Source organism: Chlamydotis macqueenii, chromosome 2, assembly GCF_036417535.1.
Source record: "Chlamydotis macqueenii isolate bChlMac1 chromosome 2, bChlMac1.mat, whole genome shotgun sequence".
Lineage (NCBI taxonomy): Eukaryota > Metazoa > Chordata > Aves > Otidiformes > Otididae > Chlamydotis > Chlamydotis macqueenii.
In genome coordinates, this window is record NC_141557.1 from 17,348,845 (window position 1) to 17,373,108 (window position 24,264).

Genomic DNA, 24,264 nt, shown 5'->3' on the forward strand with positions numbered 1-24,264 from the left:
TATGTTCCTTTCCACACACTTTTGTGTCACCAAGCATCCAGTCAGAAAGGTCAACATTTAACTTTGCTCTTTCCTTCAGACCACAGATCTCAAGATGTATTACATCCTCAGCTCCAACCTCCAAAGGTCAGAGAAGGATACGATAGAACTCCTCTCAGCTTCATGCCTTCAGAACAGTATATACAGAACTTAAATTAATTTACAGAAATTAAAGTAAATATGACACTCTCCATTGCATCATCCTCCGAAAACCACCCTAAGTGGGAGGCTTCCACTTTTGAAACAACTGAAGATTTGAAGATATCAATACTTGCCCATACTTTCTGACCAACTCCAGCCACTGCAAGAGACAACTGTTAAAAGAAGCCAAGTCTGAAGCTGAGCTGGTCAGGAATCTATCAAATGCTGATATGTGGGAATTAAAATGAAGAACAATCACTGTAACATAATCTATTAATCACTAAATAGTGTTGTTCAGATATAATGATCTTATCAATACGATATTTACTCTAGCATACCGCAAACACATTTTAGAAGCACCACAGCAAACCGTTTTGCTAAGTAGGTTTCAAAAATATGTAAGTCTATTACACACACAGCTTTCCCTAGTGAGCTTTTGATTTTGTTCTTCACACTTCACGTTGAGGGTACAGCGCTAATATCACACACCCAATAAAGGAAGTATTTTAGTCGAGTTCTGGCTTTTTTTTAATGTAAGTTCTTTTTTATAGCATACTACTTTTCACAGAAGATGGCAGTAAGTCCAGAAAGTTTTGCTAGGGATTGTGAACAGTTAAATACATTGTTACATACACTTCAAAAATAATGCTTTTATTTTCATCTAAACAGAATTTGAATAACTGTTATTAAAATAGTCAGATACTTCTTTGACCAGTCATCTGTTTAGAAATTAAATTTTCCCTTATTTTTACAGTCAGCTCCCCTTTTCCTTTTTTTTTTTTCATTAGAAGTCCTATTTTTCAGAAGTAATGCTTACCCGTTAACTTCAGAAGGCTCACCTCTGTTTTACAAAAAAGGATAAAGTGTTTTTCACAGACCATGTTGTAAAGAAGTATAGTATTAAAACTGCTCATCTGTGTTAATTAAATACATCTGCTTCAGGAAGTAAGTCTGGGTCTATAAACCACTTCTGCTTGGTCATGTGTAAATTAGGCTAGCAGACATTTTGAAACTGAATAAAAAAATGCTCTAAATGTGCAGCTACACCCAGAAATGTGGTATCATAAGTGACCTCTGATGTGAACGTTTCCTGTACTTTTTTTTCTGAGATGGTAAGATACTGTGTTTTCTAATATCTTGCTTGCACTGCAGGCCTTTAAAATAGAGAAGCAGCTTCTGTCTCGTACCCAGTAATCACACTATATTCTATAAATCTGTATTAATGACAGACAGCAAGCAAGGGCTAATTACTGCAATCTCAAAGCTTAACTTCAGCTATCAGAACTATGTGAAAAGCACAGGCTTCTTTTCTTTTCCAGAGAGGAATGCAAAATTCCCAGCCTATTTGCAGTGCTACTACCTGGAGAAGCAGCAATGAGATACTTCAACAGCAAGCACTGATTTTCACGACCGGGTGAACAATGCCTTTTGCCCTCCTGCCACAAAGAGTTGTGCAATAAAATATGCCATCTGAGATATCTGTTCCTGCAAGATTTTGCATCTCAGTTCAACAAACCATTCAACAGGTATGACTACACTGCAAACAAAAAGTAGACATACTTTTTAGTATATAGTCTATAGCACTCATTAGGGACTGCCAGTCTTCTCATCATACATCTGCCTTCTGTGCCATTTGTCCAGCTGCATCCAGTCACCTGAACAGTCAGTCACTGAAAGCATATTCAGCCTTTTTTTGAAGACAACTTTATAAATGTAGTGTAGACATATATCACAGGACTACCAGTCCGTAAAATTAGGGTTCTAAATGTGTGTCGCTGATCAACAATAAAGCAAAGAAGAAAACAGACATGATTTTGCAGGAGATATTCTGTCTCATCAGGGTCCCTGAAGCTTCAAACTTACAACATGTTTACATATAAAAAAACCCCTGTGTATGACATTTCTAGAACTTATTTTTTTGTACATTACCTTTAAAACAAAGCAGTGATCTGTGGGTGCCTTATATTTCACTTTGTGTTGAGAACCATAATAAACGTTCATATTCTCAAATTGTATGAAGCATGCCAGATCCCGTGATGTCTACAATGAAAATTAAGCACATTACTGTTAAAACAAATTGAATTTTGATGTGAAACTCAGTAGTAGTATTTTTTTCCAAGTGTATGAATGCTAATGCTTTTTATTTTTTTTAACTGTCATGAAGTTGACTAAAGAAAGATGAAATTTAAGTGTGTGCATTCTTGAACAATTGGAAGAGAGTCAGTACATATTAGGAATAATATATAACACAGTGCAACACTTCGCTGGTGTTCTGGTTTGCTGTGCTTTATTGCTTTGTGTGGAGATTTTGGCTTATGGCTAATAAGACCAAATAGAAAACCACAGTAAGAAATAACTTCAGTAAAAAAGATATCAGCCTTGCAACCACACCCATACAATTCTGAGTGGAGAAAGGAGGTTTGGGGTTCTAAATTGCTTTGTGAGTTTCTTTTTCTTTCATATATGTGACAAACAACTCTCATCAGCAAATAAGCACACATTTCATGTGTTCTGCTCTGAATTTTCTCAAATTTCCTGGCATCATTCCTTTTCTGTTTATCATATTTGCTTGCTCACAATATGTTGCTACAGCAACAAGGTTTCTGTTGCTGGCACACTTCTCAGTGCAGAATTCTGCATGCAAAGCATAACTTTTGCAATTCTTTGAGTGGAAATGCAAAAAATGACCATGTCACATGGTCACTGCTGGCCAAACTGAGAAATTAGGAAATTGTGAAAAAAAACCAAAACAAAACAAAAAAAACCAACCCCCAAACAACAAAGTCTGTCCACCCCTAAGAATGGGATTATACTTCCATGTATGATGACCCTTCTATGCTATTTTCATTCTTACTGATACTTTCATTACAATACACCCTGGGAGTTGGGTTTATTTACAAACTGAGTTTGCAAGTAAGATTTGTGGGGAGAGGAAACACTCCATACTGTATGTAGACAGGACTCTTCTCTCTCTCCCCTGTCTCCCCTGAAGCTGACGTAAGGGATTTTGTCATTGACTGTGCAGACTTGGGATTTTCCAACACTCTAAGTTCCTAAACGTGCTCAAATCCATGCAGTACGAGTTCCTTTCCTTTACGAACCAGGTAATGGCAATTAAGACCAATATGAACGCATACTTTCTTCTAACTAAGGAACAAATTTTTATACAAGGGACAAAGGCACTTATTGCTGGTGTTTCTGCAATGGTAACACAACAAAGCAACACAATTAACAGAAACAAATTTTAAAATTGTATCTGCAATTCTGACTCTCTTGTTTTGTGACCCTGTCCACTAATAGTGTTTTTGAATGGGATGTTAAGTAGAGTAATGCTGACGAAAGAAATTAAGACAGCAGTGCTGACTGGTGCCTGGTTTGTTAAAAAAAACGCAAACACAAAAACCACTAAAGTCATGTGTGTGTATTTTCACGTTTGCCATGTATTTTACAGCCAACATGAAGTGCCAAAGCTATGCCAAACTTTTGGTTTTTTTACAACAAGTGAAAACATGATTACACAAAAATTTTGAAACAGCTGCTGCAGCAGCTGAAGATAATGTCCGCCAACTGCTTGTTTCTGTACCTCGGTGAAAGACCACTCTACCCAAAACTGAATGACTGCAGCAAGGTGCATGTGCACACTTCATACCACCCTGACATGGGATGAACTCTGGTAAATTAAGGGCTTTGGCTGAAGAGCTCTACTGAATTCTGCTGCAGTGCTTTAAGATGTTTAGCACCCTCACTGCACCCTGCTCATCTACCAGAGATTACTGTCTCCACAAAAGACACAGGTACCTGAGCCTCAGCTGTTTCAACACAGAGTCCAGTAACTAACTTAAATCACCATTAAACACAGATTTGAGCTAAGAGACTTGACTTTCTCTGGAATGGCCGAGGCATGTACATATGCATCCTTTTTCTGAAGGCTGTGGCAGAAGTAGGAGCAAACAGTTGATTGTGGTACCATTTTAAAGAGCTGTGAATAATTCCTAAAGAATTAGATTCAAGGTCCTCACTCCCTGTCAGTGGCTGAGTTGGTAAGACACCGAGTTTGAAGGACTCACACAGCTCCTTAAAATGGCTCAGTTATAGGCAGTGTGGTACACAAGCTGTAACGACTAACAGGCAATAAAACAGCTCAAACAGTTCAACTAAAACAGCTGTTAAAAGGTGACTACACAGCTCCATCCTGAGCCTATGTTTGTAGCCCATCACCTGGGAAAAGAAAGCACTTTCCTCATTTGCACTATGATGGAAACTCACTGAAATGAGTATCACTGGATAATGAACAAAGGCTGGGTAACTATCAGTAAATGCTTCCCCTGCTTTGGCACTGTGCTACTGGCCATCGCTGGAGGCAGGCTACGGGGAAACATCCAAGATAGACTTTTCATTTGACTATTCTAATATTCTTTCCACCTCAAATGCCTTCCAAATCACATTCTAGTTCCTAATTGATAGGATGTTGTCTGTGTGCAACATGATTTTAGTACTGAAAGCTGTTATCTCAGGGTCAGGTAAAGTCAAAATAAATTGCTGTGAAAGCACCAAGGTAATCTAGGTCTGTGTTTCACAGAGATTTGGTTATAAACACAGGTCACTGGAGCAGCAGCATGGCATTCCTTTACAAGCTATAAATTTTAATTTTTTTCCTTTCTAATTTAGTCAGGGAACAGCAGAACAGTCAAGTTTCACAGCACAAATCAGAACAGTAAAGCTCCATCAGCAGCGCCAAAATTTTCAAATACGATGCATTAGCAGAACTGTAAGTGGTAACAGAAGTGGTTTCCAGAATACAGGAAAAAAACCCAAAAACTAAAAAGCACCAGTCCCAGAAACCACCATTCTACCTCATCACAGTGGAAACAAGAAGCCAGACACCCTTATCTGCAACATGTCCAGGACCCCTTTGCTTCTCCAGTGCTGGTAATTCAGACCACTTAAATATTTTCCAATACTAAATGTCAGTGCATTTCATTCAGTCAGGTGGATGCTTCTGTCTCACTTCTTCCTACACAAACGGCAGTCCTAAAAAGCCTTAGAAGGCACAATGCATTCTCTAGGTAAAGACCACTGTAGGAAACAATGTATAGCATTTCTGTATGCTGATTACTGCCACAGAAAGTCAGTATCAAGCAAGTAAAATTCCACCTTTTTTTTGTGATAAGAAATTAGTTTGCTTGAGAAATTTGTAAACACTCTTCCACAGGGAACCCATATAACAGTGAAGCATTTTGGCAGCATAATACTGGCTGAAGGGTGTTGTGCTGTTTTTCTTTCCCCTATTGACTTCCAGAGGAGTGCTATTTCATTAATGCTTTTATCTATCCATAGAAATCAAAAGGAGAGAAATGTGACAGGATTCAGTGACATTCCAGTATTTGCACAAGTGGTGTAGTCAAAGTTAAACCAAAAAAGCCCCAACCCTCTCAGATGCACCAGACAGCGCTCTTAAAATGTCACCTAGGGAGTTCTTCGCTTTCACCTCCATGAATTGTTTTATTGCTATAAGGATTATTTGGCTTTCTGACCTTGGTTTTTCCTTTGGGTACATAATAAATTCCAGAAGCTCGCAGAAGAAAATAACGCCTCTTCCAGGACTTTTTTCCATCTTCTTTTAAATAAAGGGGCCCTTCAAGCTCTGGCACAATGACAGATGTCCCACAGAAGCTTTCCTGTGTAATAAGAATAATAATACACAAAATAAATTGATTTAAGCATAATCCTATTAATAAATAGCAGAAAAATGCTCCCTTGAAAAATAAAGACATTTCCTGTGACAGTGAACGTATGAACACGGGAAATGCAGTTATTAGGGAGATGAACAGCTTACACAGGCAAAGGAAACTTTTCCAAGCTAATGTGGTAACTTGGCTGTGCAAGTTGGGTGTTCACACTGGAAAAGAAGGCTAGCAAAACCTCCACTCTCTAACAGGTCAAGCAAAAACCTACAAAAGGTTTTAACTAAACATAGATGTGCTCAGCGAAGGCAATAAAACAGAATGGTTGGTGCTGCTGCTGTTGGTTTTTCTCTATTTCTGTATCTATAGGTTCTGCAGATAAATACTTCTGTAGATAGAATCTTTAGAGACTACTTAGAGCTCTAAAAATAGCTAAAGAAAAAAATCACCCTCAGTCTCTGCCTTCACTTTGAAATACATGCTAGCATTTTCAACACTGTTTAAACAAATATACTTCACTGTTTTCTTGAAGGACCTACTGTTGGGTAACTTTTAATGCCCACACACTTATCACTTACTGTTTTCATTTCGAATTTACCAGGACTTCTGTGGTTGACATCTGGTGCCTTCATGACATGCACTAATTTTGAAACGGGAGTCCTCAGTCACCTGAGAACAGCATTTCCTTTGTGAATTTTTACCAAACTCAAAATGCTTGCCAGGAGAACTGTAACAATCTTCTCCTTCATAAGCAGACTTTCTGAAAAAGTGCAAAGGCTCTTCTTCTGTTGTAGTAGAGCTAATAATTTGAGCTAGTGAGAAGTATATCTACTTCTAACCCAAAATATAATTGTTTGCTACTGATCAACCTTACTAACAATATAAATTCACAAGTGCTGGCCTGAGGGTGTGGCACAGCTGTTTCTTTTATTCATATTCATATAACACTTCTTTTATTGTTATCATGGCATTACTTTTCATAGAAACATTAAATAAAAACATTTCATGGCATTGGAGTGTATCGCTACAAAATAATTCTCCATTGTTTAATTTCTCTGATAGGGGATGTAATCTGCATTTTTAATGGTGAGCAGCAGATGCAGAGGAAAATCCACATATTAAACCTTACACACAAAGACAACAATCATCACAGAATTTCTTTAATTTCCTAGAACTTCCTCGACATGTGCCCACAAAGAACTCCACGCTGCTGTTGCAGAGCAGATGCAGATGGTGGTAGAGTTTTGGTGATATTTGCATCATGAATCTAGAAAGTTGGCTTACCTCCAGTAAAGCCTCTTTGTTTTTTTCATTCATTTCTTTGATTTCATTCTTCCCTTTGTTTGCCAGGTAGAAATTCTGATTAAGACACAAAAGAAACTGATGTTCATTACAAAGACAGCAATACAAGTAACTAGATCACTACAAACTCATTCAATAGTTAATCAGTCTTTCAACGTTGAGTACACAAGCCAGTAGATGCAAGAGGCAGATGCTTATGGACTTTTCTTATTGAAAACTTCAATCACAGCTGCCAGCTCATGAGTTTTATTTCTTTACTTTGAATATAATTCAAAAGTAACAAAACAAAATTACTTTTGCCTATGTATATACAGCCTCTCAAAATCTGAAAAATGCTGGCTTATGTTGTGGACTGTTTTTCTGGATCAATGGGTTTGACTTGATCATTCCAATTTTCACCGCTTCCTATATTACTACATGTAGTAAAGAACATAACATTTTATTGCATGCTGATATACGATGAATACAATGCAGCATCAAAAGGCTACAATTCATTTTTTCTAACAACTCAATCTGGTAATTTGAAGTTATCTACTTCAAAATTACTCCTAATTCTGTAATTCTTCAGCAATTCTGTAGGAAGAAAACTAAGTGTTTATCTGATTTTTCACCCCTCTTCATTTCTTCATGTCTCAAGACTATGAGAATGTGGCAACATATTTGCATGTCTAGAACTCCACAATGACTAAACTGCAACACAAATACAACCATTACCTACAGGCAAATGAGAAGTGTGTAAATGAAGGGACACACTGTTGCTACAATACAAGAAAGAAAGAAAAACAAGTGGTATACCATGCTAACAGCAACAAGGTTTATCTGAAGTGAAACTCTGCTGCTCCACACAACCACATCTTCTTTTTCAAGCAGCGCTGCGGACAGCTGCCTGCCAGAACGCAAGCCTCACAGCAGTTGTTTTTTGGAGGGGCACCAGAAGAGGAAGGGGAAGAGGCGTGGATGATCTCAAAAACAGTTCTTTAAAAACTGCTTTCTTAAAAGATCACATTAATTCAGACAGGGGACATCAAAAACACAACCACCTGCAACTTGGCCTATGCTGATGCCATGTCTGTTGTACGAACATAAAAAGAAGAAACTTGAACATTCAATACAACAGACAGTTATGTTACAAAATACAGCAATGTCCTTCTCTAGCATATACAGCAGCACATAGCTGGCTCCAGACTGCCTTGGCACAGTTTTAGTCCATGGATGAAGGTAAGCAAACACTAAGGACCACAGCTTCACGACTACATCTGAAGACAGTATTCATACCTGAAAAAACCCAAACCAGCTCAAAACAAAACCTGCTTAGAAGTGTGTTCTCAGTCGAGCCCATACGGTGATGCCTGCCTATGCAGTTCAAAACCATAGGTCTGACTCAGTGACAATGCTCCAGTCATCCCACTGGAAAAAAAGACACTGTTGTGAGCAGCTGCAGCCAAGTTCTCTGTACACGCACAACAGCTCTCCTTGACAGTCAACACTACCACAGCACTGCTGGCTTGATGTTGGCACAGCCACTTTTGCATTGATGAAGGTATGAAGATTAAACTCAGAGGGCACTGTTAGGCTGGGTTGGGCCTCCAGACTTTGGGATGGATTTGGAAAGTGGAGTGACATGCAAGCTTTAAGCCTTCTTCTTCTATAGATCATTATAAAGACATAGTACAACCCCTAAAATACACAATGAAGATTTATCAAGGTAAGTGCACCTTATCATTGTCTCAACAAGGCTTGGCTCATCAGCTTTACTACCGGTGGGGAGAGCATTCATCTGGCTCAGTCAGCCTTCAGTGCACTGATAATACGAAAACAAAGCTTCTCTGATTACAACTGATTCACATGCAGGCATCTGGTATTTATTTAGCAGAAACACAGACCACCCTGTACTGACATAATCAATGGTAAAGAGAGAAAGTTTGTAATGATATCCATGCTGGATCTCTAACAATGCAGCTTTTTCATTAGGGAAACAGAGCTCTATCACCTAAACCAACGTTACACAAATGTACACTGTCATCTTTCACCTGTCAACACACATTTCATTTATTCCTGATCACCTCCTTTATGTCTCTGCCATGAAATTTGGAAGTACATGGTACTTGTTTTTTGTCAGCAGCTGAAAACCTGGGGAGCAGACTGTACTTGTTTTATCACTGTGTGGTCTCCTATTTTTGATCAGAAGCATTCATCCTACAGGAGGCAAACCACATGTGTCCACAAGAGGTCATTCCAAGTCCAGTAGTCAAAGGTCACAATAAAAGGCAAGCTCTTTCCTGTCTGAGGACACTACTGGGAAACATGTTTGGTTTGGGATGTCAGGTCATTAATGTGACAAGATGTGGCTACAGGGCAGCTCTCTGCATATGTCTACAGATTTGCAAAATATTTTTTAATATTTTTTACGTTCAGAAGACAATGTCTTTCTCTCAATAGAGAGCTGGGCTTACTTAACAGGATGGATTCATCCTCTTGGGCTGATAAGAAAAAAAAGCAAACATAAAAGGTTATTTTAACAAACAAACCAAAGTATGCTGGCACACTTTGTCATTGGGTTTGCTTTGTTTGCATTGCTTCTGTTATTCTCTGCAGAGATGAGCTGTCAAATGTTTTTGCTGAATTATGTCCTGTGCCTACGCACCCCAGATCAGCGGAAGCTGACACAAAACCAGTTGCTCTCCCATTGCCATTCTGCCTGACTCAAACTAAGGCAGAGCTACAGTGTCTCTCTCTCTCTCCACTGTATAACCCTGAAACAGTGGAAGACGGGGTGTTTTCAACAGTTTCAAAGAATATCCATCTCTGGGGACACGTAAGAAAACCAAACTTGGACCATGGTAGAAACAGCAACCTTAACTACTGCACTGCCAAACTCTCTGATCTGTGTTCCATGTCTCTATATTTGTAAAAAATAATTTCCTAAATGAAACAGCACCTCTCATACCTTTCATCTTTTTTCATACACAGTCCCCAACCAAGCTGGAATGCAGCAGCTACTTGTCAGTACACACCAAAAAACAGGCGCTCAAGGCAGCATCCTCCCTCTCCTTTCCCTTCCACTCAGGTTGTATTTTTGCTTTCAAGCTATTGAAACCGTTTTTCCTGAAGGTCTGCAACCGTTTGCAAGGTCCGCAACAGCACAGGTCAGACAGTGTGCAGCAAACCAAGCAGCTGGTCCATACTCATGTGAAATGAGCTGCCTGTTTACACCCATCCAAGCTGCACCTGGAATGAGGCAAGAATTGGCCAGCTGACATCCCATTTCAGCCCATTGCAACTGCGTACTGAACGTAGCATGGTTTTTGCAGAAAATATGAAACAGAACATGGTCATATCTGCAACCTGTATCATGATGTGTCCCCTAAAAAAATGCACATTAAAAATATTAGAAGATATCTCAAATTGCTCTGAAGATCACAAATTTAAACAACTAAATGAAGCTAAAGGCAAAGCTCTTTTCAAGCCCCCTCAAATTGATTTTCAACACTATTCACTTCATTTTATAATGTTTGAAGAAATTACTACAGCTGACTTTTCATGCCTTGAGGACAATGGTCTTCATCACCAAAGATGGGGTAACATGGAACAAACAAAAGACGTAGATAAGCTAGGATGCAGCTAACAGAAAAGCACTTAACAGGTTGATTAAAAGTCACCTGCAAAATGGTTCAAATGTGTAAAGACCGTTTCCGTGTTACAGTTCCAAGGCAGCAAAATATTTATTGAACTACGATCTTCAACATGAAACTATTCCATGGTCTGAGATACACTAATAGAGAGAGAAATTAAGATCATTAAACAGTGGGAGTACAGTGAAAAACACTTCCCTTCTCTCACTTCTGTTTCTTTGTGCATTTGCCAGCACACTCAATAGTCAGGTTCCCTGACATCCTTCTATGTTTCCCTCACTGGCTAATGGCGGAGACAAAACAAAAACCTTGATTCATAAATGTGGCCAAAGTGGCCAAAAACAGAAACATCACCTGGTGGATACTAGCCCAGTTTCACTGACTTAAAAATAAATATTCAAGCATGAAACTCACTATAGCTGTCCTGCTACAAAAGACATTACAAATTCTTACTCCTCTTCCTTCTCACGCTGTTTAGTACTCTTGCTTTTCGGAAGAAAAAAAAAGTCAATTCAGTGTATGGGTTCTCAGTTGGAGGGTATAGCTCTTGCTTTTGGCTTACACACGAGGTAGCAGAAGCATAAAGTACTCACTGTACAGATTTTCATTATTTTTTTATAAAGACTGTCCAAAAATAATAAAAAACAAAAGACCCCCACATGCATGTGGTGTCACCTGCACTGTTTGAATTTATCCTATCTGCTTGTATCAGCAAAAGAGAAACACAAGAAATCAAAATTCATGTAAGCAAAAATCAAATATAGTGTTGTAAGACCATGACCAGCACTTACAGTCAGGAGTTTAGATGCAGCTGCCCCTTACAATTAACTCTCTTCAAAATGAACCAAAAGCATTTCCTGCATTTTTCTTTTTTTTTTTTTCAGAGTCTATTTTAGCTGATAATTATTCTTTGAGCTTTATGAAAAGAGGTGTTGAGACCTGACAACCTTTCCTTTCAAAAGTCAAGCACAGCGTCACTCAGTCGCATGACAAAGCATCACCTCTCCTATGTTACAAAGGTTTTCTTTATTTGCACATATACCAATATGTATTTTTGTTTCACTCTTTAGTCATAGACTTGTGACACTCCATCTCTGAGATGACTCACTGATACCATTCACGGAATGGTCTTTTACCGTGAGTTCCCTGCAGGGTAAATTATATCATGGTGAGGAAAGGGCAAAAATGTGCCTGTCTTCATGAAGAAGTGGACACCTGATGATTCCGCAGACACTTTTTCTAAAATGTATTCCAAATACTTTAAAAAAAATATTGTTTTCAGAAACAAAACTGCAGAAAAAAATATTAGAGAGTACTGCACGACAAGAAGGACAATCTTCAAAAAAAGCGACTGGCATTAGCTGAGCAGAATGCTGCTAGCACAGACATAGAGCATCCTTAATTTCAAAACCTCAGTTCCTCCTTAGAAAATGAAACATATGTAATTAATTGTTGTTTAATCTATACCAGGTATATAAATAGTTCACAGAAAGAAACAATGAATATTGGCACAGGTCACAGACCTTCTCCAGAGCTCCACTTGTTCTAGCAATGCATCTGGACATCTTTATAACAAGGATTTTAGAGCATTTAATTGTGTCAAACCTCTGTAATGAAAATTTTGTATCACTGATTTGTATAAGAATAAATTATAGGCACTTGGCCACCTTTGGAATTTGCTTCTTTTTTCCTAGAAAACTATCTGCAAGTTACAAAACTGTGAGATCTCCAAAGACAACCTTCACCAGAATGAGCAATAAATAATACCAACAAGGAATCCAGTTGCTGCTGCATTACCACCACTGGCTGCATCAGAAAAAAAAAGCATTCTTCAATTTCTGTACTCAGAAAATGAGTTTACGAGGTAACCTTGACTGAGCTAGGAGGAGGAGGAGGCTGAATATACTGAGAAGACGGTATCAGAACACTGGATTTCAGTTTCCCATCAGTTACACCATGATTTCCCTAAAGTAATTAGTTAGGTAATCATACACCCTGCCCCCCACCAACTCAGTATTTCCACTTGGTTTACCTTTTCAGGGATTCACTCCAGATCATGTATTTTTACTATGTTTCATTATCTAGTGTGAGCTTCGTCTGTACAATCCTGATTATTTTCTGCCAAAAAGATAAACTGCTGATATGACTGTACTATTCCGCCTGTCTCACAATGTTTGAATTTACTAAGTCTGACAGATGGTTAGACTTTATTACTGGCAAAATATTTCAATAGTGTGATAGCTGCAACTGATCCAGTTTCCTTAGGCTGTTCATTTGAGAGCTTATCACAGAGGGGCTGAAGCTCAAGGACTGCACACATGTAAAGACCAAGTTCAGCATGTCCTGAGATGGAAGGACAGAGCTACACTCCTACTCTGGTTTTGGTTTAGGTCATGTTTATTTCTAAAGTTCATTGCAATCAAAATGCCCAGAATCTTCATTAAAGATTTACTTCCTATGGAAGGTTCACAGCCACTTGCCCTAAGCCACTTGCCCAAATAACACTACTAGTGTACAAATCAAATGTACAAGAGAGCCTCCGCTGCTAGGTATTTTTATGTGCATTAGAAAGTATAACATCTTGAGCCATCATGTATGTTTTACTTCCAAACGTAGCTCTGCTGTTTCATATTAAAAATCAACATCAATCCATGTACACTGCAGGGTAAGTTTTCTTTCCCTGACTGTGGATACTTGTTATGGCAATGACGGAAACTTCCTCTCTGCAGGTTTACTCTAAATAAAACTAACTTCCTAATCAGCAGCTTGGTGAGATTTACTGCCAAATTATGTATTTGACTCATTTTTTCAGCAATGCTGAATTGCTCATTTTTCTCTTGCTGCTCTCAGGAACAAACCAGGTGCTCAGTGAGCTAACAGACCACTGACAAGGGGAAAATATCTAGTGCCCCAGAATCCATCAACTGTATGTGCCAAGGTGTTTGTAAATACGGCTTTGACCACGTATCACAAGAAAGAAATCACTTGGGTATACATCTATCCTGAATAATTTGATGCCATTCAGTGTGCAGACTTTCTTATTACAAAGTTAGTGTGCACAAGTTACTGTTCACCTAATTCTTCTCCCCAGTCTAAATGAAACTCAGATAAACTCTCTGTAGTACTCAGCTTACTCTTAATGAAGCATCATGTACAACTGGCAAAAACTGGACCTTGAAAGAAATGTTGCTTTTCATCAGTAGAAATAGTGGAGAATCTGTAGTAAGAACAAAGGCCAGATTTTTACAGCTGTGCTGTCTCACTCCAGTTCTGAGAGCTGTGCCTAAGCAACAGCTTGTACCAATGGAGAACTACAAGCTTCATTTTTTTACAACTGCAGACGGGCCTTTAAAATAGTGTCAAAAAAGAACAGAAAGGACTAATTTTAAAATCCTTGCATTCAACCATCTGGGTTTTTTTCTGGTTGAAAGTACAAGTTTTGCTTTCTCTAACATCAAACTGAAAGCAAACTAATAATGTTATAGGCAGCATACAGACTAAATTACATAATTTTAGACTCCCACCCAAATATCATGTTAGCTTACCTGGGGATTTTTAAATAAAGCATATTTTTCACGTTTTTCCAAAAACAGAATCTTGTTCTCAGTGTCTCGAGTCCAGCTTGATAACACTTCAACAACATTTTCATGGTCTTCAAAAAACCTTTCTGGAGAGATAGAAAAGGTAATGTAAGACACTCAGACTCTCTCCCCCCTCTCCTGAGGTTGCAGAAATTCCTGTGTAAGCATGTAATCATTTCTGATGTTCCCTCAGAGCTGGACAGCCCAGCACTCTTTTCCATTGCACAGAAGGGAGCAAAACCACATGAAAACAGTGTCATGTAGAAAGGCAAATCAGCTACAGAAGATGCCTTATGTAGCGCTGGCATGCTCCTGGATTCCTCCTACATGTCTGTGCTGTCCGAAGACTGGACAGGATAGAAACAGGGACCCATTAGGAGTAGACGGTTACACCTATGTCTCTCTATAGCCTTCTGCTTTTGCTTGCTTTTGTTTTTTAAAGTTTGCAGTATGATTAAGGGGGTTATATAGTCACTTCGGCTACTGAATTGGAAAAAAAAACAGTAAAAACTTATTTCCTTGTCTTTTTACTTATTGGAACAAATGAAAAATTGCTTTTTGTCAGCAGGAAGAATTCTATGCACTGAAACAGAAATGTTTTGTTTCAAGTAACTGTTTTTAAAAACAGAAATAGCAAAACTCTGCTGGGAGTCTGTAAACTGAGAATGCTAAAGACTGTTTGACAATTTCCCATTTCTCTAGGTCAAATGTGACCCTGGAAGAAAGCTGTGGCAATTTTTCTTTTCCTTTTGATGTGAATACCTTTGCAGCCTGGACAATAAAAATACACTGAAATAACTCACAATTATAGAATACTCCGTTCTTAATCAGGCCTTGACGTCTTTTTGAAACAAAACTCATTAAATTGCACCAAACAGTACACAAGTTTTGCACAGCTGTTTCCTAGGGACCTGGAGGCCTGGTTAGTTATTTCCTAAATCATAAGGTACCACAAGCAGAGCTGCAGCCCCGTCAGAGAGCAATATCCTGTTCACAACTACACTTAAGAAAACTACTATCACAAGTGAAAAGCATTAGAAACGACTGAAATGCTTCTCAGTCAGTCTTGTTTAATTACGTTTGTTTGGCCAGTATGTAACAGCCTGCTGACAGTACTTCAGCACTGCATCCTCTCTTTAAAGAGTTGAGTGTGTTTGGGTCTGTCACTGCCTTGACAAACATGGTAAAATCCACATGGCCCCTTCATTTTGTGTAAAATAGAAAAATGGAAATGGGGGTGAGTAAGGAATCTGCAGTTCACAGCACAGAGGAATGGAAGACTCATTTCTACAGCAAGAACGGCCCAAGTACAGTCCTGCAGCATCCCTCAGCTTAGAGACGGCAATATTCCAACACCAATGGTCACATGGGCAGGAGAAATATTATTAATTATCTTTTCAAGATTACCAATAGCATAGGATGTGCTGTATCTATTTGCTATATGCTCGTCACTACGCCACTTACCAATCTGGAGCTCTGGGTACATTTCATACAGACACCAGTCGACGTTGCAGTCGCAATGGGTTTTCTCAAAGAGATTGTCTAAAACATCCCGTGTCATCTGACGCTCATCCACCATCAGTGACTTTGTGCTGTTATCGTACATGTGCACCTTGATAACAAGCTGAGTACAGAGTCACAGGAGAGTCAGTTAATTTCAGAAGCAAGTAAAAGGCTTGTCTGAATCTGCTACAGAGATAAGAAAGATTAAGGCTGAAGGTTATTACTGATTCAAAGGCACTCTCTCCCCCACAGTGCGCTGAGGGAATGAAACAGCTTGGAAGCTTTCACATATATTGCCACCAAAATAAAGACCTTTTCTCAAAAGAGGAAATTGAACCTTGTCCTGTATATGACTTCAGGAAAGGTGAAATTGCTATGGAGAAAAAGTAGAAGTTAATGTCTTCTCTAAATCTACTAGTTGTGCAATTAAGGAAAATGCTTGATAGGGAAACCAAGGACAGAAGGATAGAGTGTCTTTAATGTAAGCTAGAAATGTGGAAAGTTTAGTTTTAAAAGAGAAAAAGAATGGAAGAATCTTGCCATGTTGACAGACTAATGTGAAATCAGATTGTACTAAAACAGGCCGTAATCCAACATCCATCAATAAGCAAACAGATGAGTTACTTATATTGACCAAATTACCTAAGACACAAATTATTTCTTCATATTGTGAAGTATTTGTTAAAGGTGAAACAGTGTGTGCTTTCTTTCAGAGAGGAACAATGCAAGAAAATGCTGAAGTACATAAAAAGTGATAAAGAAGTGCAAATACATTATAAGGAAAGTACTTAAAATGCTCCATTAGTACTGAAAACAGAAGAAAAATTGTCTACAGGATCTGTACAAGGAAACTGGAACTAAACTGGTGAGTTGGGAAGACTTCTCCATATAGTCTTGTTTAAATAGCTCCTTATTTTAAAATGTGTGCATAAGAAGCTTTCGTACTCAGACAATCTCTTATTAAAGATAAGGTAGAAGCAGAGAGGAATGATCCCCAATCTACACTATCTCTGAAAAGTAGAAGTAAATGTGACAAAAAACGTGAACTTGCTTTGATTCCAACCCTTGTTAAGTATTTTCCTCTCTGAAATAAGCAACTGAGCCATAGTGAACAATACAGAGAAAAGGAAATGTTGTATATGCATAATCTACAACATGTCCAGGGAAAAAGGGGTATTTTTTTGTCTGGTTATAGCTGACTGCTCATAAACATGTATGCAGCTTCCATCTTCACAGAATCACAGAATGGCTGAGATTGGAAGGCACCTCTGGAGGTCATCCAGTCCAGTCCCCTGCTCAAGCAGGGCCACCTAGAGCCCATTGTCCAGGACCATGTCCAGATACTTTTGAGTATCTCCGAGGGAAGAGACTTCATCCCTGGGAAACTTGTGACAGTGCTCAGCCATCATCACAGTGAAAAAGTGTTTCTTGATGTTCAGATCCGCAAGGAAAAGAGGGTGATGAATGAGCAGTCATAAGTTTAGTTACAGAGCTTTCCAAAGACAACATTGGTGAAATCCTCCCAAAACATTCATAAAATCATAGAATGGTTTGGGTTGGAAGGGATCTTAAAGACCATCTAGTTCCAACTCCCTTGTCTTGGGCAGGGACACCTTCCATTGTCTCAGAAGTAGCATTTGTACATGAACATAAAGTGTTCTGTGGGAAGCATCTCAAGTCTGGACACCCACAAGTTTATTGGATGTTTCAATTCTTGGAAGCCCTACAGACTCTGATCTCCAGCACATCCCATCTCCTGTTTCAGTAAGACTGAAAGGTCATCACTGTTTTTTCCTTCACAACCATTTTTCTGAGTTAGCGAACATCTGCAGCTTCTGTTGAGTTCAGCTGGAACACCAGCTTAGGATGACTGGGCATAATTACATGACACACTGCAGCACTGTGCAGATATTGACTGGAAGCTTTCTAATTTCTTGGTCCAAAATAATTTTTATTATCCTTGTACATTACTACACTGCTGTGAAAAGATTTAGCAAGACGACTCTCACTAATTTAATTTGGATTAGCTAAATCCACATCCACTGTAGAAGAAAAGTTTAACACTTCTGAAATCTGCACAGCATAAGACTTTTATGTACATTCCACTTTCTCTAAAGCAACCTATCAGAACAGTGGCTTTACCTCAACATTAGAAAAAAAAAGAAGCAGAGCCTTCCAAATCCTCTTAAAAATAAGTCCCTCAGAGGTAGCATTCTCACAGAGACTTCTCTTCAGGTGGATGACAAGACAGCTCCACAGAATATGTTTAGATGTCTCCAGTTACAGACATAGGTGTGTATGAATATGAAAATATTTAAAAGTCTAGTGATTTAGTACGAACTTTATTATGAAGAAGAATGATATTAGATACTTAGTTGATAGCTCTTATGGTAGTATTTAACTATTTTAAGGCTCACCTTCTTAACTTTGGCTTCCTTCAGTTTCTCCAATGCAAGTTTAATCTTGTCAGCTTTAGCCTGTGCCTCTCGTTCCTCCTGAAAAGACACAACATATTTGGTGTAGTTCTTGTTAAGTAAAGCCAACAATTTATGTTTACTTGAAAAGAGTTGTTTCTTGTTATTTACATCCAGAACATAAGGCTTGTCATGGGAAATTTCATGGTTACAGGAAATCCTTAGCTTTCCTTGACCTAATATCCTCCAGCCAAAGCTTTGATTTACAAGTCCAGTGCTTCCTTTTGTTGCCCAGTTATACAGCTGTTACATGATCTATTCTTCAAATGCTACAGGAATGCCCGAAAAATGGACTCTTCTATGTTTCCAAATGGGTTACAGTTGACACAAAAAAGAAGATGAAGGACGTCTTAATGTAGAAAAAGGAAATGATGCAAAGTAACTAAGCTATCAGTTGCAAAATTTTAGCACTGTTAAAGAAATGCTTTGACTGGCTATAAGATTTGTTTTCTCACTACAGTATCACCACCACATTTTCTGGATCTTCAAACAGAAGCACATAAAAGTCATCCAGATAATGTCATAGAAAACGCTGAAGTCTTATTTAGCTTAAGGACAGTTTTAAAAAGAAATGTCAGAGTTGATGGAAACTTATGAGACAGCTCCATGCCTCCCTGAAAGAAAGGCTATACTTCTTAATTTTGGCACAGTTAAAAGGTTAGAGAATAGAGTCTTAGTACCACAGGTGCATTGGGAATAACTAACACTACTCTTATTTAACCACAGACAAACAGACGTGTTAAACAAAATAACAGCTTTGATTGGCTCAAAAATCACTTATCAAGAATCCTGGCTAACAAGAATGTGGATTTTGATGAAACAAAATACATCCCATTTACAGCTGCACTTCATTCTACTGAGCAGAAATGTCATGTCAAAGCAAATACTAATCAAGATAGTAAATGCTAATTTAAAATTAATACGGAAAGAACTGATTTCAAGTGTTTATTACCTCCATCATTCACACTGCAACTCGTGTAATAGCCCTACAGGCAATCTGTGTGGATAGTAAGCCACACAATGGGTATCGCATCAGTATTTGAATACAACCTGTATAGAAAATGAGGCCTGGGCTGTGGGAGAAAGCAGAACCAGGTCCTTAATGAGGAAACCAACTAGTGAAAACAGATTCCTTAGAAATGCCTCTACCTGCTGTTCCCATGCTTCTCTGCCCTCTCCCTGTAACCAGAAAGAGACCAGAAAACACTGCTGGAGATTAACTCAGCACACAGTCTCAGAGAAAAACTTTAATTGTGGGAGACAGAAGTGACTTCCAGCTACTTTTTTGCATATAGAATTCCAGTTGTGTTTAGGAAGGATATCCTCTTTTCACTCTGAAATCTTGTTTGACTCTCAGGTAATGCAGGATGTGAGCTCAGTACAAGAATTAACTCAGTACAAGACTCAAGGGAAAGAACTGTGCACCACTGTTGATTTCAGCGAGCTTTAGATCACAGCATCATAAAAGCGCTGGTTGGAAGAGAGGTCTGGAGGTTCACAGTCTGGTTCCCTGCCCAAAGCAGGACTGTCACCAACACTAGCCATGGTCAGCCATGATTTTGCCTGGCAAAGTTTGGAAAACTTCCAAAGAAAGAGAATCTGATCTCTCAGGATCACCTGTTCCAGTGCTACACTACCACCTGAAATGGAAAAGGTTTTCCTAATGTCCTGTCCAAAACTACAAAGCTACAACATGTAGCTATTGCCCCTTGTTAAATGATCGAACGTTACCATGGAAGAATTTGGCTCCGCTAGCTTTGTAATCACCCTTCAGCTATTTTTAGGCTACCATTAGATCACTCTCCAGCCTCCTCTATCAGATTAAACAAGCCCAGCTCCCTTAGCCTGTCCTCGGTGGCCCCTGATCCCTCCATGCCCCTGGCCCTTACTCTCCAGCACCTCCACATCCAGAATGGGGTGCAGTATTCCAGGTGTGGCCTCACCAGGGCCAAGAGAAAGGAATAATGGCAGTGTCAGTCTGCTGGCCATGCTCCTCCCAATACAGGCCAGTTTCTTTTACTGAGATGGCCTTGCACTTGTGGTTCTTACTCCATGTGGCATCCACCAGGATGCCACCTCCTTTTCAGCTGCTGCTCAGCCTGTCACCTCCCAAACTCTACAAATGCATTCCACCCCAGGTGCAGAACCTTGTACTTTGCTGGGTTTCAGAGGGTTTTGCTGGCCCAGTCCTCATGTTTCTCAAGCTGTCTCTGCACTGAAGTTCTGTCATTCATGTTGTCAGTCATAGCTCTTAAACAAAAACATCTTCAGCACATCTCCAGGTAATTTTTTATGTCATCGCTCAGGTCACAGATGAAAATGTTAAAGAATACAAGCCCCACTTGTTATCAGCCAGCTAACTATCAATTACTACCCCTTGAGTCTGGCAGTTTGGCCAATCTCAGTCCACCTAACCAGCTACGATTCCAGACCACACTTCCTCAGCTTTCAAACCAGACTATTTAGAAGCTTGGTACTTCCTTAAAGGTCATGAGTCTAAATCAAGATGGGAACATGTTTGAGGACAATGGATAGAACTTACCTTGACAGCATCTCTTCTAGATCAATGATACTAGTTAAATATAAGACTTCAGCTGCTGAAGCTGTCTAGCTGCTGTTTTTGCAAATGTTGATATTCCTTTAAGATAGGATGTTCACTATTATCTTTGAGATACAGAAGAATGGCAAAGTTCCTCCCACATGTTTACGACTCTCACTCTTCAAACAGCACTGAAAGGTCCTATGCACCAAATGAAGCTTTATCCAGTGAATCACTTTCTGTATAATCAGAAAGGTCCTCTTCCTACCAATTTTTCTGTCTTTTGCTAAATATGTCAGCCGTATGATGCTAAATACAGAGGTAGCAGTTTGTGTGGACTTTTAAACTGCAATGAATTATCTATGGTTTTAAGCAAAACTGATACAGTTCTACATGGGCTAACAGAGCACTTTTCACGTTCCCTAAAATCTTTCCATTCCCTAGAAGTAAACACCTCCTCTCCGTCAGTTACTATGCACACAAATACTCAAAGAGATACTTTTACATCTTTCATTATTTCATGTTTTCTGGGCTGCATTGCTCTTCTAATGCACGTACTCTCTCCATAGGGCTGTGACAGGGCAGAGAGAATTCTTACATTATCTATCTTCTCCATAATTGTATGTCAAAGAAATGAACTTCTAATGCTTCTACTAGAAATACTACATTCGATTTCAGTTGTTAAAACAGCATATTGTAAATGGTCTTCATTACTTCCCTTCAAAGACAAGACGAAGAAGAGCACAGTGATTCTGTGTTGAGATTAGGAGAGGTACTTCTTGTGCTCAGCCTTGCACCCAATCTCCTAACAAAGGTGGAGTTTTACACAACTGAACAGCTTTCCTGTTGTAAGACATCAGTTAGGCCAGGGTGGGTCTGGGAAACATTGACAGAACTGTCTCATCAGCACCAACAGCACAGACTGCAACAAACACAGTGATATCTTCACAAAATGGTGGGATCTTTGGCCATGCTTTGCACCGATGCAAAAGCCAAGTTCTCTATACAAAGGTATTAACTGATCAGTGTTTATTAAAAAAAATCAGTGACAAGTTTTCTGTTACAGTAAACCCTTTGCAACAATTTATCCCTGTCTTTGGCTATCAAAATGATGATTAGAAAGGCGAAGGAATAGGCAACCAGTCAAGGAATAGGCAGAAATTGCTGAGCCCACAATAACAGAAAACACTTCACTGTTCATGCATTCTTCATCATTGCAGAACATTCACAAGATGTTTATACATGGAATACCCACTATTGTTTCAATAACAAATATCACTTGCAACATCACAAGAAATACCAAACGCTTAGAACAAGGTTCCATCCAGGCTCACCTGGGTGAGTGGCTCAGAAGGAGGTGGTGGTGGTGGTGGTGGAAGGTCTAAATCAGGTTCTGGAGGTGGAGGGGGCAAGTCATCCCCAAACTGCCCAGAAAAGGTAACACACAGACTTGATTTAGAACCAATGCCACTATCCAAGCCTGTTGAAGGCTGAGTGACTGTACTTTGCTGGTTGTCAGAATTTGTTTTCTGGGCTTGTAAAGTTCTCTGTTCAACATCGTTTAAGCCTGCTACAAGATCAGCCATTAAAGCATCCAGGTCTTTGTCCTCTAGGGCACTTAAGGATTCTGTAAAGAAAACCAAAAAATGTGTCAGAGTGAGTGCAATGCAAAACTCTATGTTTCCAGTTCAGTGGAGATTAAATTGCAGAAAGCATGATTACCATAAAATGTAAGTGTTATAGGAAAGGAAAAAAGATTTTAAATGAGTTCAAGAAACAAAAGTATTTTAGGAATAGCCATTAATATGATCATACTGAAGTTCAGAGCACAACGAACTCTATGAATACAAATTAAACGAGACAGGAAGCTTCACTTTCAGTCACACAGTCTCAAGGCCTTATGATGTTGTAAAAGGTGGCACTGACCCAGCAAAGTTTCTGGGCACATGCTTAGTGATACGGATGCAAGAAATTCCATTAACTCCCATTAGGCTATTTATTTACCTTAAGTTAAATGCTCAGCAAGTTTTGGTATAGCACACAACAAATCATGTAACTGAGGCCCAGATCAAGAGTATGGTCATATATTATTACTATTCTACAACTCTAAAACTAACATGAAGAAGAATCAGAGACTTCTAAGATACAAGAAATTTTATGGTATTGTTTGTAGCACATCAGTAATTGTGTGATCAACACCTGTGACACATCTCATGTAATATGCAGGGTTCTGAGGATCCTTTAAGCAGAGAACAAACAAGAAAGCCTCTTTTGAAAAGTATCTTATCAACCAGATAGAAACATTGTAACTTTCCCTTTCTGTCTTCTACTCTGTCAGACTAGAAGATAAAATCCTATATTGGAACTTCACATGCAATTTCTTCTTTTGTTGTTTGAACTAGCCATGGTATACGAGATCCTGTAGAATAACACCCTGTAGGATGATTTAGCTTTCTAGACGAGAAGGATCCTTTAAGAACCAACAGATTCAGTGGTTTAAATCTCTTTGAAGTGTCTAATTAAAAAAAAATAAATAAAATCACAAATTGGAGAAGTTTTAAGTGGGATTTTGAAAAGGGATGGAGAGCACTAAACTAGACACTCAACGCTAATATAGTCCAACAAAGAATAGATCATTCATAGAATCATAGAATGGTTAGGGCTGGAAGGGACCTTCAAAGGTCATCTAGTCCAACTCCCCTACAAGGAGCAGGGACATCCCCAACTACATCAGGTTGCTCAGAGCCTCATCCAGCCTGGCCTTGAACGTTTCCAGGGATGGGACATCAACCTGTTTCAGTGTTCTACAACTCTCATTGCAAATTTTTTTTTCCCAATATCTAATCTAAATCTACCTCCCTCTATTTTAAAACCATTACCCCTAGTCCTGTCACAACAGGCCCTACTGAACAGCCTCTCCCCATCTTTCTTGGAGGCCCCCTTGAGGTACTGGAAGACCGCTATAAGGTCTCCCTGGAGCCTCCTCTTCTCCAGGCTGAACAGCCCCAACTCTCTCAGCCTGTCCTCATAGGAGAGGTGAATCAGCAGACTAAGTGTGAAAACGCCACTAGATCGTGTTAGTTTACTCTGATTTACCTGTTATGCTAATAGAGTATTTTCATAAGCTCTTCTTTCCAGTGGGAAAGTTGGCTTATGATCCTTTCTGTTTACATAGCCCTACCCACTTTGCTGGTAGAGGCATTAGGTAGCTTAATAGTGAACTGATTCTGGGACAAAAACACAGGTTAAAACCAACTCAGACAAATGCAAACAACCAGCCCCCAGCAAAAAGAAAAAAAAAAACAAACCACAAACAGAACCAAAGGGAGGGTACTTTCTAAAACTTTGATAAATTCCCTCATTTGCTTC

At 39.1% G+C, this 24,264-nt stretch overlaps 1 protein-coding gene across 2 annotated transcripts in view; it reads right to left on the minus strand.

The window, feature by feature from the left end:
- The window catches only part of APBB1IP (amyloid beta precursor protein binding family B member 1 interacting protein), a 64,400-nt gene that overhangs the window by 19,995 nt on the left and 20,141 nt on the right, over positions 1-24,264 (minus strand). For both annotated transcript variants that reach the window (XM_086741558.1, XM_086741557.1), the window contains exons 4-10: positions 22,230-22,522; positions 18,300-18,377; positions 15,844-16,003; positions 14,344-14,465; positions 7,149-7,223; positions 5,715-5,858; positions 2,110-2,220 (exon numbers count right to left, since the gene is read on the minus strand). In XM_086741558.1, the coding sequence (XP_086597684.1) occupies positions 2,110-2,220; positions 5,715-5,858; positions 7,149-7,223; positions 14,344-14,465; positions 15,844-16,003; positions 18,300-18,377; positions 22,230-22,522 (983 nt within the window). The remainder of the gene's footprint in view (positions 1-2,109; positions 2,221-5,714; positions 5,859-7,148; positions 7,224-14,343; positions 14,466-15,843; positions 16,004-18,299; positions 18,378-22,229; positions 22,523-24,264) is intronic.